Genomic DNA, 18,053 nt, shown 5'->3' with positions numbered 1-18,053 from the left:
AGCTCTCATCCACTGTGGTAACATTCCGACCTCTCTTGGAGAGTGCTTTATATTGTCTCATGAATAAATTTTTGCATCTGTCATCCTCACTGGACTAAGATTCCCAAGGATAGTATCTGTCTTGTGCATCTGTGCATCATAGCACATAGACCAGTGTCCGGCATGTGCTCAATTATTAATCAATGTTAACTGAGTAATGTTAACTGAGTAAATCAGGAATAAAAGAATGAATGAAAAGATGTTATGTACTCACAAGAAAGCATTTTCAGCCTTAACAATTACAGAATGATACACTGAATGTGAAATTTATAGATATGAATCATAAATTGCCCAGCCTGCCTGTTTGTTAGTCTGTCCACTTATTCATCCATCCATCCATCCATCCATCTATCTCTATATCTATTTTCTTTGAATTGAAAAAAAGGTAACTGCTCCCAACTAATGTATTTTATTTATTTGTAAGCTTATGCTTATTCTATGTAAACATTGAAAGGTGCAAAAGTAATATAATGAACATTCATATGTACACAGGTCAAAATAAACACTGTTAACATTTTGCTGCATTTGTTTTTATCCCCTCCTTAAAATATTGCAGAAAGAGCAAACTCTCTTACTGCCAGCTCTGAGTTCTATTATCTTCCCTCTCCGCAAGAGCAACCACTAAGCTTGGGGTATATTCTTCAGCTGTTTTTAAAGATAGTGTTTTATGGAGCCTGGGTGGCTCAGTTGGTTAAGTGTCTGCCTTTAGCTTGGCCTTGATCTCAGGGTCCTGGGATTGGGCCCCACATGGGGCTCCCTGCTCAGTGGGGAGCCTACTTCTCCCTCTCTCTCTGCCCCTACCTGTTTGCTCTTTCTCTCCTTTATAAATAAATTTAAAAATGTTTTAAAAAGAAAGATAGTGTTTTATACATATATGTATATGATTTCATAGCCATGTAGAGAACAGATGGAGATTCTCAAAAACCTGCCAGACTTCTCCAAAGCTGCAGAACCAGCTTGCTCTGTTTTGGTGTTTGCATGATATATCTTTTTCTATTCATTTACTACCTGTATCATTATATTTCAATTAAGTTTCTTATAAACAGCATATAGTTGGGTCATGGTGGGGTTTTTTAAAATCTATTTTGCCAATCTCTCTTAATTAGTGTAGTCTCTTTATCTTTAGTGTATTTTATATTAAGTCTGCCATTTTATTTCTTGTTTTGAGTGTTCCCTCTGTTTTTCATTTTACTCTGCATCCTTTGTCTGTATTCCTGTGGATTACTTATATATTTCTTAGAATTTTATTTTGGTATATCTTTAGATATTACCTTATAGATGCATGACTTTTCCCAGTGTATTGGTGTTGATATTTTACCAGTTTGAGTAGAGCTAAAAATTACCTTCTCCCTTTAAGTCTTTTTCCCTCACCTGTTTATACTTATTTTAAATATTCCCTCAACATATACTGAGAACCACATCAAACCCCATCCCTATTATTGGTGGTTGAGGAAAATAGAAGACATTTCAAAAGGAGCAGAAAATGGCAGATGCTAACCATATAAAGCCATCATAAGAATAAAACAGGAAATGGAAACTAACTCCAACATTTTATAATTTTTGCTTCAACCCTCAAACATAAATTAGGAAATTCAAGGAGAGAAGAAAAGTCTATTAACCCATACTTTTGCTCTTTCAGTTTTTCTTCCTTCCTGATGTTCCAAGATTTATTTTTTTTATTCTTTCTTTTCCCTATAGGCAAGGTATTGTTTCTCATTACTACTTTCAAGATTTTTTCTTTTTCTTTAGAGTTTTCAGAATTTGATTATGATACGTCGTGTGCGGATTTCTTTGGATTTATTCTGTCTGATTGCTCAGGTTCTTGAATCTGTAGGTTTATGTCTTTTGCTAAGCTTTTTGGGGGGATTTATATACATATTATATATGTGTGTGCATATATAAAGTTTTTGATCCAGATATATGATTTATGTTCATATTATGTATCATTTATATATGTATATGGATCAGAATGAAAGTATATATACATAATATGTGTATAAATTCCCTATCTATTCAATCAAATTTCTCCTCTCTTGAGTACCTTGTAGCTTCATTTTTGAGAGATTTTTGTCTTTTTCTTCAGTCTTTTTTTAAATTGTCATTTTTACATTTCCTTTTTGTATTTTTGGTCTAATTCTGGCCTGAGTTTCTGTATTTGTGATTTGGAGTATTATTTAATATATGCAAATATTTATATAGGAATATTTAATTACTTTGTGTTATAGTTTTCCTCTGATTCATGACTGAATTTCTTGGACAGTACTGTCATCAACTAAAATATGTACACAGCATCATTTATAATAGTAAAATGTTTTTAATGATTTAAGTTTCTAATAATAGACATTGATTAAATTATCTGTGATGCATGCCTTTACTAGATTATTATTCACCTGTTGAAGTGATTATATAGTTTATTTTTTTATCATTCAGGATTTGAGTGCATAGGACAGTTCATCCATTGGAAATGATGCTGTATTCATTTCACCATCCAAAACTTCGGGTGTATGTTGTATGGAAGGCATATTGATGAATGATACAAAGACCTTCCCCTTTAAATTCCCATTCTATATTTATTTACATAGAAACATTTTCACGATACTTAACATGAAAAGAATATTTTAAAGAGCATATGTAGTGTGATTCCATTTGGTTGAGATTTATGTAATAAAATATAAATTTTAAAATTACAGATTATATCTGTGTCTTTCTCTGGTGAGAAGTTTGGGTAGATGTTTATGAAAATGTTTACAATGGTTTTTCTTACATGCCAGAATTTGAGAGTGATTTTTATGCTCTTTATAGTTTATCATTTACTTTAAAATATTTTTATAGGGATCCCTGGGTGGCTCAGCGGTTTGGCACCTGCCTTTGGCCCAGGGCGTGATCCTGGAGTCCCGGGATCGAGTTCCGTGTCGGGCTCCTGACATGGAGCCTGCTTCTCCCTCTGCCTGTGTCTCTGCCTCTCTCTCTCTCTCTCTATCATAAATAAATAAATAAATCTTTAAAAAAACAAAAAAATATTTTTATATTAGTATAAAAGAAAATTAAAGAGTTCACTAATTATATTGCATTAGTAATATTGACTTGATGAAATCGCAGGTGTGGTACTTGCCACAAAATATTTTTTCATCTAATTTATTACTTGTTTACTGTAAGTTTATGCTAATACAGTTTTATTCCTTTTTTGGAATAATTTAATATAATTACAGGATGGAATCAAACAATATCCAAGTTCTTCAGGATCTGCAATCAAAACAGCTGCTTTAGCCACTGACCCAGTTTTAGGCCTACAAGCATATGGCCGGCAGGTAAGCAGTAAAGGTGTCACTGATGCCACTTCTTCTTTAGATCTTTGGATAATAGAAATGCAGTTACTCAGTTATTTTACAATAGTAGAGGTGTGCTTGTTTGAAAATGAAGGTAAAATTAGAAGAGATTAGAAGTGAATTTCCCTGAGCCTTCAGAGAACATTAAAATTTCAGTTGATCTTGGACAATATAACCAATGAAAATACTTTTTGATACATTTGATGATTTAAGAGGTAGCAGTTGAAATGACTATCTTATTGGAAAGGAGAGTAAGGCAGATAGAGTATAAGAATACACTTGATTAATACATTCTTGGGTTAAAAAAGAAAGAAAAACTTCAAAGGCTTAGTCTCAATTTTTTAATTCTTTGAAGCAGTCATAAAATTGTCCAATACACGACCATCAACATTTACAGTTTTTATGTTTATATTTACATTTATAACTTGTACATTAAGATCACATCTATGAAATTTCATAAGTTTAGTTTATGTCCATTTTTAATATCTTGTATCAAAAGTGTTTCTGTCTTAGGATTACACTAGCTCAAGAAACAATCGTTTTGGCATTTAGGAATGTCAAATAAATTCAGCCACTCAGCTGAGGTAACTGATAGACTATAAAGTTGTTATTAAGAGAAGAGAAACGTCCAATTTTGTGATGCCATGTATTGAGAAAGGTAGTATCTAAAAGTATGTGATACGTAATAATGCCATTTGGGAGAAGATTCATTAGCAGATGAGTAGCATTAAATTTCAGAAACACAGTGTAAAAATAAAGAGGGGAATGTGGAATTAGAGATAGCAGGCTTCTAATTTTCACTGTCATTTGCAAGTCAGTATTACCTGGAAGCCTGAAAAAAAAATCACTAAATTTGCTTTGAGCCTGTTTCCCTGTCTGTTAAAAGGAGAAAGAGAGAGGAAAAGGAATGATGATGATGATGGTGATGATCTCTTGTAATACATGTCAAGGGTTTTGTAAGAAACTAAAAAGCTTTTGGGAGCCAAAGGCATTTCATAAATGAAAATTATTATTGTTGAGATTGAAGGAACACATATGAATTATTCCAGCAATTGGTAGAGTAATAATAACTGCACCATTTGGCAAGTGTGGATGTTCCATATGTGCGTTTGTTTCAGATATATTTCACACATTTAACAATTGGAATTAATCCAAGTGCAAAATACACACCCCCAAAAAACCTTGGATGTCTCTTAAGCATCTAAATTCATAATCAAATTAAATATATATAGGTGCCTGAATTGCTGTCAAGAAATCTATAAAGCCTTTGAGCATTGATTCACTGAGAAATAGTTATAGTACATATAGTTATAGCACATCATTGAATAGTTATATTCAGTGATCTGTTATTGAGGTTTGTTATATTTTAATAAAAAGTGTAAATGAACAGGTTTGAATAAGCCATCTTACTTACCTTCAGTTTATTTCCTGAGGCAAACATTTCCAAAATTAACTTTGAAAATGGTCTTTCTAGCCAACCTGGTGCTACTCCAAGTACATAGAAGCCTTAGAGCAAGAAAGGATTCTTCTTAAAATTCAAGAGGAGCTGGAAAAAAAGTTATTTACAGGTAATTCTTGCTTTTTTTGGCCTCCAGAATTGCTTTGTTACCTTCTACCATGGATTAATTCTAGAGGACTTTGATGATAATTACTTCACTGTTTTCCTTATTTCTCTTATTTTTGTGCAGCCACACCATCTTTTACAAACTTCAAGTCTACTGCTTCCACTATGTCTTTGAAAAAGACCGTATCTTCCCACAACATCCAGAGTAAGTTCTCAGTGATAGCCTATCTGCAGTTCTTTCTCCCTCAGCCTCTCAGGTGGCCAACAACAGAGAGCAGGCAGGAAGGGATGAAGATTGACTCCCTCCCACCTGCCTTAACCCACAAGTTAGGAGAATTTCTGTATACCTGTGTGTGTGTGTGTGTGTGTGTGTGTGTGTGTGTGTATGTGCATGTGTGTATGTGCATGTGTTCTGTCTCTCTGTTTTTTCTTCTCTGCTGAGAACCTAACACTCCATTCCATATTCTAAGTGACAGCACTCACATGGGTATATAACTTGCTGTTGCTAGATGCAAGGTAAGTTCCAAATTAACAGTTGTTCAGTACCATCCATGTCCCTCTAATGCACACACTGTTGCACATACACAGCTGCACGCATGCATACACACAAAACGTGCAGATAATATACACACACATACACACACACAAATTGATGGGTAGGAGTGAGCACTGTGCCTCTCTTCTAAGTGGCACAGTGCCCTGAAAAGGAAAGCTTCTGGGGAATGATTATTTATTGCTTCTATTTACTCCTTACCATTTTTTTTCTTCCACAACGAACAACACAAGAGTAGGCTCTAACTTAGTTTCCCAAGTTTTCCCAAGCAAAGGTTTTCCAAGCTCCCATTTCCCCAAGTTGGGAATGTAAAGAAGTAAAAATCAAGCCAGGTCCTTCTTTCCTGCAGACTACTGATGGGATGATACAGTTTTGATTGGCTACTGATGTTAGACTTTAAGAAGCCTTTACAAAGTAGCATAGTAATATAACATCGTCTGTGTGTGACTCATGGACCTAGTACTTGAATAACCCAGTAAAAGACCTGTTTCTCTTATCTTCTCCCTTACTAATCAGCATTTTATGGATTTTGGTTTTCTGTTTCTTGGGAGGGTTTGATGAGCAGGCCTCTGTGTTCTGAGCCCAGGCATCTTTTTTCTCTTTTGGTTTATCCTAATGAATACACCCTTCTGCCACTTCCCTAGCCCCTTCCACTACCCTTACGGTACCTCAATGCATAGGATTTGCTGACATATCTATTCATTTCTTTTGGATCCTTATTATAACTCTTTGTAAGTTTTTTGTTTGTTTTAGATTTACATTTTCCATAGCTGCTTATGTTTTCAACCATTTATTTTTCTTTTGCAGGAATTTCTTAAACAATATTTAACTGATATGGAAGCCCAAGTGATTTTTTTTTTTTTTGATGGCCTGCATTAGAGCAAGCCTATCATCTAAATAAAGTTTGGTAAATAAATAAATAAAGGAAGAAAGAAAGAAAGAAAGTTTGGCATGTTGTACTTTCATAGTTTTAAAATGATAGCTATTCTGTACTCATGACATATAAGGCCATAAAATTTTTAAAACTTAATTTAGAATGAAATGACTTCTATCTAGGTTAGAAGAATCAAAATGTTTTGCTAAGCATAGAACTTAATAGGGTGTTATGCTTCTCAGGTAATCTTTCAATAAATACTCAATATTTGAGCATTTACTATATTTCCTTAGCAGATATATTCAGCAGGTGGTTAGGGGCAAATTCTCCTAGCAGTATATTGACTCCAAACATAAGGAGAAATGACTTTTAACCTCATCCCTTTCCCAGCTCTAAAGGAACTATATTTTAAAGCAGTGGTTCTCAAATGCAGACTTCCGTGTGTGTAAGAGTTCCTTGTGACATTTGCCAGCAGTGCAGATTCCTGGGCTCACTCTCTGGGAGTCTGATTCAGTAGCTCTTGGGCAAAACCCATGAATCTCCCTCTAACTATATGGGTAGGATATGATATAGTTATATCATCCTAGGTGATTCTGATATGGAAATTCCACATCACTCTTTTGCAACTGTTAGGGTAAATGAGAAGAACTTGAAAAGGTAAAACCCCCTTATTAACTGGAGCTAAAGAGAGAGAGACCAGACATACACCCTCTTCTCCTCTTTCCCAGAGAGAAAGGAGAAAGTGTCAGAAATGACCTGGGAGAGGATCCCTGGGTGGCGCAGCGGTTTGGCCCCTGCCTTTGGCCCAGGGCGCGATCCCGGAGACCCAGGATCGAATCCCACATCGGGCTCCCGGTGCATGGAGCCTGCTTCTCCCTCTGCCTGTGTCTCTGCCTCTCTCTCTCTCTCTCTCTCTCTCTGTGACTATCATAAATAAATTTTAAAAAATTAAAAAAAATTAAAAAAAAAAAAAGAAATGACCTGGGAGAATGAAACTTCACCAGCTATAGACCTCAGGACACAGAAGCTCTAAAGACTATGACCTGGATAACTGGATTGGAAGCCACGGACTTCCACTCTCTCAGAATCCCAGAAAGTATTTTCAAAGTAGAACTTGCTATTTCTGATTCTCTGAAGAGTGACACATTTTAAAGGGGGAAAGCATCAGGAGGCACACTTCAGAGATTGTTTTTCTTCTACAGAAGTGATTTGGACACTCGTTACAGCTTTGGGACCATGGTTTCTTGCTGCTCCACATCCCACAATGGGCTGTGGAGTGCATAACAAGCATATGCTTTGCATATGCTTTGTTTCTTTCTTTTCTTTCCTTTTCTACTTTCTTTCTTCTTCTTTTTTTAAAATTTTATTCATTCATGAGAGACACAGAGAGGCAGAGATATCGGCAGAGGGAGAAGCAGGCTCCCTTGGGGAGCCCAATGTGGAACTCTGTTCCAGGACCCCTGCCCCCCATCATGCTTTGAGCTGAAGGCAGACGCTCAACCACTGAGCCACCCAGGCATCCCTCCTCCTCCTCCTTCTCCTCCTCCTCCTCCTCCTCTTCTTCTCTTTCTACTCTTTTTCTGCCTTCTTTTGGTTTTAATTGAGCATTTTATAAGATTCAGTTTTCTCTCCTCTCTTAGCATGTCGGTTATATGTCTTTCTTAACGAAGTTGCTCCAGAGTTTGCAATATACATTTGCAACTAATAAAAGCCTGCTTTCAAATAATACTGTCCCGCTTCATGGGTGGTGCAGGTGCCTTATAACACAGCATGTCTACTTCCTCCCTCCTGTCCCTCATCACTTTGCTGTCAGTTCATTTCAGTTGTCCATAAGCTATATTATCACCGAATACATTCTTGCTATTGTTATTTTAAACTGTTTTCTGAAAAAAAATAAATAAATAAACTGTTTTCTGTTAGGTCAATTAAAAATAAGAAAAATAAAACATTCTCTTCTTTTATTCCTTCTCTAATGCTCTTCCCTTCTTTATGTAGATCCAGGTTTCTGACCTATTATTATTCTCATTCTCTCTGAAGAACTTCTTTTATCATTTCTTGTAAGGCAGGTCTACTGGAGATAAATTCCCTCCATTTTTGTATGCCTTACCAAGTCTTTATTTCCCCTTCACTTTTGAAGGATAACCTCACTGTATACAGAATTTTAGGTTAGTGGTTTTATTCTTTTATTCTTTTATTCTTTTTCATATATTTCACTCCATTCTCTTCTTGCTTGTATATTTCCAGAAAAGAAATAAAATGTAATTCTTATCTCATTTCCCAGGCTTCTTTCAAGATTCTCTTTGTGACTTTGTGCAATTCAAATATAGTATGTCTAGGTGTAGAGTGTATGGTACCTACCCTGCTTGTGTTCTCTGAGTTTTCTAGATCAGTGGTTTGGTGTCTGTCATTCATTTGGAAAATTCTCAGTCAATATGACCAGATATTGCTTCTGTTCCTTTATCTTTCTTCTCCTCGTATTTCCATTACATATGTGTCGCACCTTTTGAAACTGTCCCACAGTTCTTGGATATTCTGTTCTTTTCCACTGTTTTCTTTTTCTCTTTGCATTTCAGTTGTAGAATTTTCTACTGACCTTTCTTCAGGCTCACAAATTCTTTCCTTAGCTGTGTCTAATCTTTTGGGAAACCCATCAGAGGCATTCTTCCTTTCTGTTAAAATGTTTTCATTTTCTAGCATTTCATTTAGGTTTTTTCTTAGAACTTCCATCTCTCTGCTTATATGACCCATCTAGTCTGACATGTTATCCACTTTTTAATTTATATCTCTTAGCATATTAACCATTTTACATTTCTGGTCTGATAGTTCCTAAGTCTCTGCCATATCTGAGTCTGGATAGGACACTTGCTTTATCTTTTCAGACTGGCTTTTTTTTCCCTTTCCTTTTAGCATGCTTTGTAATGTTTTGTTGAAAGCAAGACGTGATAAAAGGAACTGAGATTACCTGGGCCTTTAGTGTGAGGTTTTATGTTTATTTGGCTACGAATTAGACTGTATTTACTGTTTACTGTGGTTGTGGTGCTACAGGCTGAAATTTCCTGTTTGTCCTTGTTTTTGTCTCCTCTGTTGTTTTGGGTTTTCCTGGAGATTCTTTTTAAATTATTTTTTAAATTTTTATTTATTTATGATAGTCATAGAGAGAGAGGCGCAGAGACACAGGCAGAGGGAGAAGCAGGCTCCATGCACCGGGAGCCCGATGTGGGACTCGATCCCGGGTCTCCAGGATCGCGCCCTGGGCCAAAGGCAGGCGCCAAACCGCTGCGCCACCCAGGGATCCCTACCTGGAGATTCTTTAATAGGATCTGAAGCTTACAGTTCTTTTAGCTGCAGTTATTACATCAGAACCCTGTTGATGTGGTAAAGTGTAGGAAGAGGGGAAGCCTTTTACATTCTGATGGTTATATGTCAGTATTTTAGAGAGACTGAGTGGTGTATTTCCCTTCCCCCAGGTCATTTAGACTTTAGTAAAACCCCAGTCCATTAGGCTCTGGTAAAATAGTTTCCCTTGAGGGCAGGCCTTGTTAGGAAGAAAAGAACTCTGGGTGTATTCCAAAATGTTTACCACTCCCCCTACCAGAGGCAGGAGGGGATTTTTCTCTGATTTTTTACAGTGAGAACCTGGTAGAGCTACTGGAAGTAAAACCTAAGAATGTGGACCCCACCCCCCAAGCAGGGCCCCCTTGCAGTTTTTAACTCTCAGGCTGGTCTGCCCTGAGCCCAGAGCAAGTCATCAATAACAACTTAAAGAATTTCTACTAAAATTAACTGCAGCTGCTGGCTCCTACTCCTGGGAAGCTGTGATTCTCTGTATCTGCCTGTCTTTCCAGTTTTAGGGGCAAAACTGCAGTTTTAGGCCCTGTTACCACAGTGCTTTGAAGAATCCAGGGAGAGTTGTTGATTTTCCATTTGTTTAGCCTTTATCTTGTTGAAGACAGTAGTGATGACCTTTAATATATTGAGTGGGATCCTCAAGTTTGACACCAGTATTTTATTTTATTTTATTTTATTTTATTTTATTTTATTTTATTTTATTTTATTTTATTTTATTTGTTAACACCAGTATTTTAAAGTATTCTGTAGTCAGTTTTATTTTTAAGATTAAATTAAGTTAAATTATTTGGTTTTATTGTATTTTATATCTACATCAAATTGATGGCAATTTTTATATTATAAATATTTACATGTTCACTTTGGCCTACTTTAGCATTCCCCAGCACGGACTAGTCTCAACTTCTTTGCTCTAGCGACAGTTTTCTTATATCAACATGCTCAGGAAGTATCTTCTTACTGTGGTTCTGCTGATTCTTCTTAACATCTCTTCATTCGGGATCCCTGAGTGGCGCAGCGGTTTAGCGCCTGCCTTTGGCCCAGGGCGCGATCCTGGAGACTCGGATCAAATCCCACGTCGGGCTCCCAGTGCATGGAGCCTGCTTCTCCCTCTGCCTGTGTCTCTGCCTCTCTCTCTCTCTCTCTGTGTGACTATCATAAATAAATAAAAATTAAAAACAACAACAAAAAAAACATCTCTTCATTCATCTCCTCCTTCTCCCAACCCCACTGGATGACTGCCTTGTTCCAGAGTCTTATCACCTTGAATCTGAGTCCTAATTATATCTCTCTCTTCTGCCTGGCCATTCTCCAGCTGTGCTCAGTGATTTCTATAAAATCATAACTTCTTATGATATTACCTTGCCTGAATCCTTTTCATTAAGATGATCATCAGGGCACCTGGGTGATTCAGTCAGTTAAGTGTCCCACTCTTGATTTTGGTTCAGATCATGATCTCAGGCTTTGTGCTTGGTGGGGAGTCTGCTTGAGATTCTCTCTCTCCCTTTCCCTATGTCTATCCCCCTGCTGTCTTTCTCTCTCTCAAATAAGTACATAAATAAAAATATTTTTTAAAAAGATGATTGGTAAGCCTGTTACTGATAAAAAGAAGTGTTTAGAAGTGTTTTTTTTTTTTTTGAAAGAGAAAGAGACAATGTGTGCATGAGCAGGGGAGAGGGGCAGAAGGAGAGGGAGAGAGGGAATCTGAAGCAGATCATGATCTGAGCCAAAATCAAGAGTCGGATGCTTAAGCAACTGAGCCACCCAGGTATCCCAAGAAATTCTTTATGTAGCATGACATGCATATAGGTCCCTCCTGTCTTCTGATATAAATATTCAGATCAAGCATTTGTTTTTCTGGGAAGCTGTCTTTAATATTCTTCTCTTACCCTAACCCCCCCCTCAACAACTACAGGAATCATCACTCCCTCTTCTGTCTTACCATACTGTGGCTTATTTATTCCTCTATAATAACCCTTGTCATATGAATTATAATTTTTGTTCACATGTCTGTTTCTCTAATGAAGCTGTTATTTGAACTTTCAGTCCAGCACCTTATATAGAATATCTAGAAATCGATGTTCATTAAATATTTCTTGAAAAAAATGAAGGAAATGTTTTCACTGTAAAAAATCCAAGAAAGGGATGCCTGGGTGGCTCAGTGGTTGAGCGTCTGCCTTTGGCTCAGGGTGTGATCCCAGGGTCCTGGGATCAAGTCTATATCAGGTGTCCCACAGGGAGCCTGCTTCTCCCTCTGCCTGTGTCTCTGCCTCTCTTTCTGTGTCTCTCCTGGATAAATAAATAAAATCTTTAAAAAAAAATCACAAGAAGATAAAAATCACTGTATGTGTAAGAAAGGTCAGTATAACTCCATTCACAAAAATTTGCCACCATTAGTATTTTTAGTTAAAATACACAGTAATGTCACAATTTCATGTAAAGTATATAATCTTTGTTGTATCTACATCATTTTTCATATTTATGAAGATACACCATCATGTCTTTCAGAGAAAAAATTAGTGCTCATTAAATCACTTAAATTACTTCAGGCATGGGTTTCTCAACCTTGGCATTATTGATATTTTTAGCCAGCTAATTCTTTGTTGTAGAGGGCTGTCCTATGCAGTGTTGGGTGTTTCACAATATCTCTGGCCTCTACCCACTGTCTGGCCAGTAGCATCTCCCTAGTTGTGACAACCTAAGATATTTCCAGACATTGCCAAATCATACCTAGTTGAGAACCACTGCTTTAAGACTTTGGAACATTTTTGTGTTTAACACAAAAAAATTTTGTATTTTGAGATCTTGACTTACAATGGAACATTTAAACTCTAGTTCCCCAGCATATCCTTTTAAAAAAGTATCAGAGTACCTGGCCCCATAACGCTACCAATAGTGCCTTCTAACTGGTGACTTACTTGTTTTAGTGAATATCTATATTACATCCATTTGAATAATTTCTCTGCTTTCACATCATCATTGGTAGTATAATGCCTAAAGGATATGCTCAGCTAATATTTGTTGAATTAATAAAACTTACAATAAATTCCTTATTTACTTTTAATGTAACATATATGTTAGTTAGGTAATCTTAAAAGTGCCCTTAAAATCTGATTTGGGTTTGTACAAATAAATAAACTCTAAATGTGCGTTACATCTGATGTGTTTCTTGATTTTATGAGTTGAGTTGGTTTCTCATAAACAAAAGACAACTTACTTTTGGAAGAGACTTAGGTTTTAAAACATACAAATTACCATGTATACTTTGTCAAGTTATACCCTTCAAAACATGGGAAAATTGACCTCATACTTTGTTTACATTATTATCTGGGGTGGATAAATATGTTTTGAAATAATAATAGTGAAATAAAAGTAACTTGGCCAATTGGGGCAGATTTTAGCTTGCATATTATTTTCTGAGAAACAAATTAGTATTAAAAGTATAATCTAAAAAAAATAATAAAAAAATAAAAGTATAATCTAATTCATGTTATATTTCTTAAAATGCGAGTCTTTATCATTTGTCATATAATTGAAAATTATAGTACATTAACCATGAATAATTATTTTTTTTAATTGGCACACTGTTTTAAAAATTACAGTGAAATTTCTGCTTCAAAGAATTTCTCAGTTGGTATATATCCAATGAGACAGTAGAATTTGATTCTAATCTTGGATCTGTAACTGCCTTTTCTCATGTAGGGCTGTTTGTTTTACCTCTTTGAGTCTTCATTTACTTATGTATATAGGGCAAAGTGTCCTTTTTTTTTTAGGTTTAGCTCTAATATTACGTGATTTTATGAGTTTATAAAACTGGAGCTTTTTATTTTTTTAAAGATTTTTTATTTATTCATGAGAGACAGAGAGAGAGGCAGAGGCATAGTATAGGTAGAGGGAGAAGCAGACTCCCTAAGGGGAGCCCGATGGGGGACTTGATCCCAGGACCTCAGGATCATGACCTGAGCCAAAAAGCAGTTACTCAGCCACTGAGCCACCCAGGTGCCCCCAATACAGCTTTTTAACGTGTAACTGTCTAAAGAATTTTGGTGTATTTCTCAATGAGCAATTGTCTCTATGTTTGTTTTGTTTTGTTTTGTTTTGTTTTGTTTTTTGTCTCTATGTTTGAAGTATGTTTGGATACAAAGATGAAAAAATTCTGCTCTGTACTGTTTCCTTTTCCAAAGTCAAATATTTAGGGTGTAGGTCTAGCCTGAAATAGTTACTATTTCAGAAACCTCTTCTTTTTTGCAATCATTATAAAATTAATACATGTACCTAGGAAAAAAGAAAAAATTCAATGGTACATGTTTATATTGAACCTCTTTACCCCCATTGTGACAGAGACTGTTTCCTAGCATCTGTCCAGCTCTTACTCCTTTTAGTAAAGGAATCCCCAAGTTTTAGCTGTGTCCATGAATACCTAACTGGAGTTAACTGTTCTTTCCCAGTCTACCCCGCAGGTAGATGTTACCATGTGGACAATGTCAGGTCAAGGGGATGTGAGCAGAAGTGTGAAATACCCATTCAAGTCTTTTCTTAAAATGAAAATATTTGCCAACCATTTTTCTTTTTCCTCTTCCTGTAGGCTGGATCACAGTTGTGGTGCTAGCTGATAATATCCCACCACAAAGATGGGACACCTCCTAAGGAATTATGTAGCCTGGGTCTCTGGATGACCTCAGGAAGGAGAGATGTCTCACTCTGAACTGTTACAAGAGAGAAAAATCCCTGTCTTGTTTGAGTCACTTAATTTTTTGTGCCTTTTTAAAATAGCAGCTTATTCTCGATGTTAAATAATATAAAAATTGCTACTAGTAGGGTACTGCCATAACAAAAACCTAAAATGTGAAGTCCATTAAGCTATCAGTCATTGGGCACAAGGAAAGATAACTGAAGGTAAGACAGCCAGTGACTTTTGTAATATCATAGTGAAATATTTGGTGAGGCTGTAACTTTTTTTTTAACATTTTATTTATTTGAAAGACAGCACTCGTGAGCAGGTGAGCACACAAGCAGCAGGGAGGGGCAGAAGCAGTCCCCCCTCCCACCCCAGCTGAACAGGGAGCCCAGTGCTGGGATCAGTCCCAGGACAACCCAGTGAAAGGCAGGCACTCAGCTGAGCCACCCAGTGCCCCACCCCAAGCTGTTACTTCTGGTAACTTGGAAGGCAGATCATGTGCCTGCTGTGCCATAGATTTCTAAAATAAGTGGTCCATAAAGGGAAAAGGGGTGGGTAGGTAGGAAGAATTTCAGTGTGTTTATGCATTGTTGGTCCTTGTTGCTTTTAGCTAGGTACCATGAGAGATCTATCAGGCAAGAATTAACTTGTGTACAAATAGAAATGGAAGTTAAGGGCATTACATTCTCTGACTGTGGCTTGCAATAAAAATTAAATATAAAATCTGATAATTTGGACCCTCAGAGTTGTGAAAGTTAACTGCAACTATGCTCCACCAAGCAGTGCTTTGGTCAGTGCCCTTTCAAAAGTTTCTCTTTAAGATGATTCATCTGGATAGTAATGGCCCTGTAACAAAGGTCAAAGTAGAGGAATTGCTTTCCTAATCTAGCCTATAGTTTTATATAATCTTACAATAGCCACCATTAAAATAACAGGGAAATGTGCTATGTATAGAAGTGAAAAAATAAAATAAGAGACTTGGCAGGCTTAAGAACTTAGACCAGAAGAGATTTTGACATGGAACCAACTGGTAGTAAATAGACTGAAAGCTTACTAAATTTTGATGGAATTGAATTCTCAACAAAACCACAAGCCTGGCCTGAAAATGCCTGTAAGTTTTCAATCTCTAAAACAACCACCAGGCCCCCAGACTTGCATCATCAGAAAGCAGGCTGTGAAGTTTGTACAACCTCCAAAGAGGCCCACTTTCCAAAGCCAACTTCAGATGTGGCCTAGAGGATAATAGATAAGGAAAATTTATTTCAGAAGGCAAAGCCAGGACCCCAGAGGACTAGAGGAAAGGATTTTTCTCCCATGGAGTAGAATCAAGATCCAATAAAGTATCTTAGTTCAGGCTGCTATAACAGAATACCTTAGACTGGGTAGCTTATAAACAACAGAAATTTATTTCTCACAGTTCTGGAGGCTGGAAGTCCAAGATCAGGAAGCCCCAGCAGTTTTTAGTGTCTGGTGAGAACCCTCTTCTTGGTTCATAGATGGCTATTTTCTTGTTGTGTACTCACATGGCAGAAAGGAGAAGACAGCACTTTGCATTATCTTTCATAAGAACACTACTCTCCCTCATTAGGGCTCTATTCTCGTGGCCAAAGCCCTATCTCCTATACAACCACATCAACAGACGAATTTGGGAGAGGACTTAAAACTTCAGTCCATTACACAAGGTGTTTTCACAGTTGCTGCCAAGATGAATTATGACTTCTGTGTGTTGTCCATTCTTCCCTTTTCAAGTATCATAACTCTAGTGTCTGTTCTCAGTTTTGGTTTATCTCTCAACATGACCCCATCAGCTTTCTACTTGTCGGAATTTCTGGTCCACTGACAAGTGGAAATTCCTTTTCCATCCTCAATACTGTTAAACTTTCATTCTCTTTGGGCTCTTTATTATTATATACTTGGGATTTTTAGAAAGAGGTGTTATAAAGCATATACTTGGTTTTGACATATCAATTTTGGTGCCTTTAGCAACTTTAAAAAAACTACTGAATTGCTAAATATGGTGGGACTTCTAGAATGGCAAAGTGAGAAGTTCAGCAAATCATTTCACCAAAAAGAAGCAGTAAAGCGAAACATTTTCAAAACAACCATTTGGGAATTCTAGAAATTGAAAAAAAGATATACAATAAGTAGTATTTCCTCAAGAAAAACTACTCAACTTTAGTAGGAACAACTGGGATGCCCTAACTTTCAGAGCCTGGTTTAGGGTTGTTTTCATTCTCTCCATCCTGTTCCATGATATAGTAGTTCTACCAAGGTGTGGTAGACCAAAGGACCAGCAGCCTTGCTGCTAGAGGGAGCTGATTTGATTTTTGGAATATGGGAAAACTCATGCTGAAGAGTTTTTTCAAAACAGTAGGAAAGTCCAGGAACAATAGCAAACATCCAGGAAGGCCAGGCAGTGCTGCCCACTGGTTGGTGCAAGCAACATACTAACAGACCAGCTAGAAACATATGGCCATCTGGGATGCAGGAGGCATAGTGGTCCTTGGAAATCTCATACATATCCCTAGTGGTTTGGCAGCTAGTAGGCTTGCTTAAGGCTACACACATGTTCAAAAGAAATCAGAGAGAACCCTGTCTACTCATAGCTTGTTTAATTAATATGAGGCCTGTTTAATCAGAAGGTAAAAGTTGGGGCTCTCTTACAGACTGTATAAACTTCGAATGCAGTCCCTAAACTATATATCAAAACACCAGCTAAGAACAAAAAACTCCAAGTATTTAAGTGCAATTCCTGTCCAGTCACTGGCTGACCATTAAGTTGTATTAATCCACAGGTGATTCCCAGGAAGCTGGCTTAAAAGCTAAAACAAGAATATATATTTTTTAAAACAACAGAGACATAAGCAGCTGCATACTATAGAGGAATCTCCTCTATAAAATTTGTCCAGGCAAGTCACTAAACAAATAACAAACAAACGTAACAACACCCCCTGAGATGGGTAGTGAATCCAGAATAGAGAGGTGCTACGATATATTATCTAAAATGTCAATTTTTCTTTTTATTTTTTTTTATTGGAGTTCAATTTGCCAACATATAGCATAACACCCAGTGCTCATCCCGTCAAGTGCCCACCTCAGTGCCCATCACCCAGTCACCCCAACCTTCCTCCCACCTCCCTTTCCACCACCCCTTGTTCGTTTCCCAGAGTTAGGTGTGTCTCATGTTCTGTCACCCTCACTGATATTTTCACTCATTTTCTCTCCTTTCCCCTTTATTCCCTTTCACTATTTTTTATATTCGCCAAATGAATGAGACCATATAGTGTTTGTCCTTCTCCAATTGACTTACTTCACTCAGCATAATACACTCCAGTTCCTAAAATGTCAAATTTTCAACAACAAAATAAAGACATGTAAAGAAATAGGGAAGTAGAGCCCATGCACAGGAAGAAAAGTGGTCCACAGAAACTGTGTGAGGGCCCACATGGTAGACCTTGCAGACAAAGACTTCAGATAATATAAACATGCTTAAATAAAAAGGAAACTTTAAATAAAGAATGCTTACAATAATTAAATAGAGACTATCCATTACAAAATTTTAAACAGGGATGCCTGGGTTGCTCAGCGGTTTAGCCCCTGCCTTCAGCTCAGGGCATGATCCTGGAGTCCTGGGATTGAGTCCCATCAGGTTTCCTGCATGGAGCCTGCTTCTC

At 37.0% G+C, this 18,053-nt stretch overlaps 1 protein-coding gene across 18 annotated transcripts in view; it reads left to right on the top strand.

The window, feature by feature from the left end:
- RGS22 (regulator of G protein signaling 22) overlaps positions 1-15,055 on the top strand; it is a 129,145-nt gene extending 114,090 nt beyond the window's left edge. For 3 of the 18 annotated variants that reach the window (XM_049093112.1, XM_049093113.1, XM_049093109.1), the window contains 4 exons: positions 3,249-3,347; positions 4,840-4,933; positions 5,054-5,134; positions 14,287-15,054. In XM_049093112.1, coding sequence (XP_048949069.1) covers positions 3,249-3,347; positions 4,840-4,933; positions 5,054-5,134; positions 14,287-14,348 — 336 coding nt within the window. In that variant the 3' untranslated portion in view covers positions 14,349-15,054. Of the gene's footprint in view, positions 1-3,248; positions 3,348-4,839; positions 4,934-5,053; positions 5,135-6,289; positions 6,427-14,286 lie in introns of those variants that run through there. The other 15 variants (XM_049093104.1, XM_049093100.1, XM_049093103.1 and 12 more) reach the window with 12 other exon arrangements.
- Positions 15,056-18,053: the final 2,998 nt, after the last annotated feature.

Source organism: Canis lupus, chromosome 13 (genome assembly GCF_003254725.2).
Source record: "Canis lupus dingo isolate Sandy chromosome 13, ASM325472v2, whole genome shotgun sequence".
Taxonomy (NCBI): domain Eukaryota; kingdom Metazoa; phylum Chordata; class Mammalia; order Carnivora; family Canidae; genus Canis; species Canis lupus.
The sequence above is the reverse complement of the archived record's forward strand: the minus strand, read 5'-3'. Positions and strand labels throughout refer to the sequence as shown.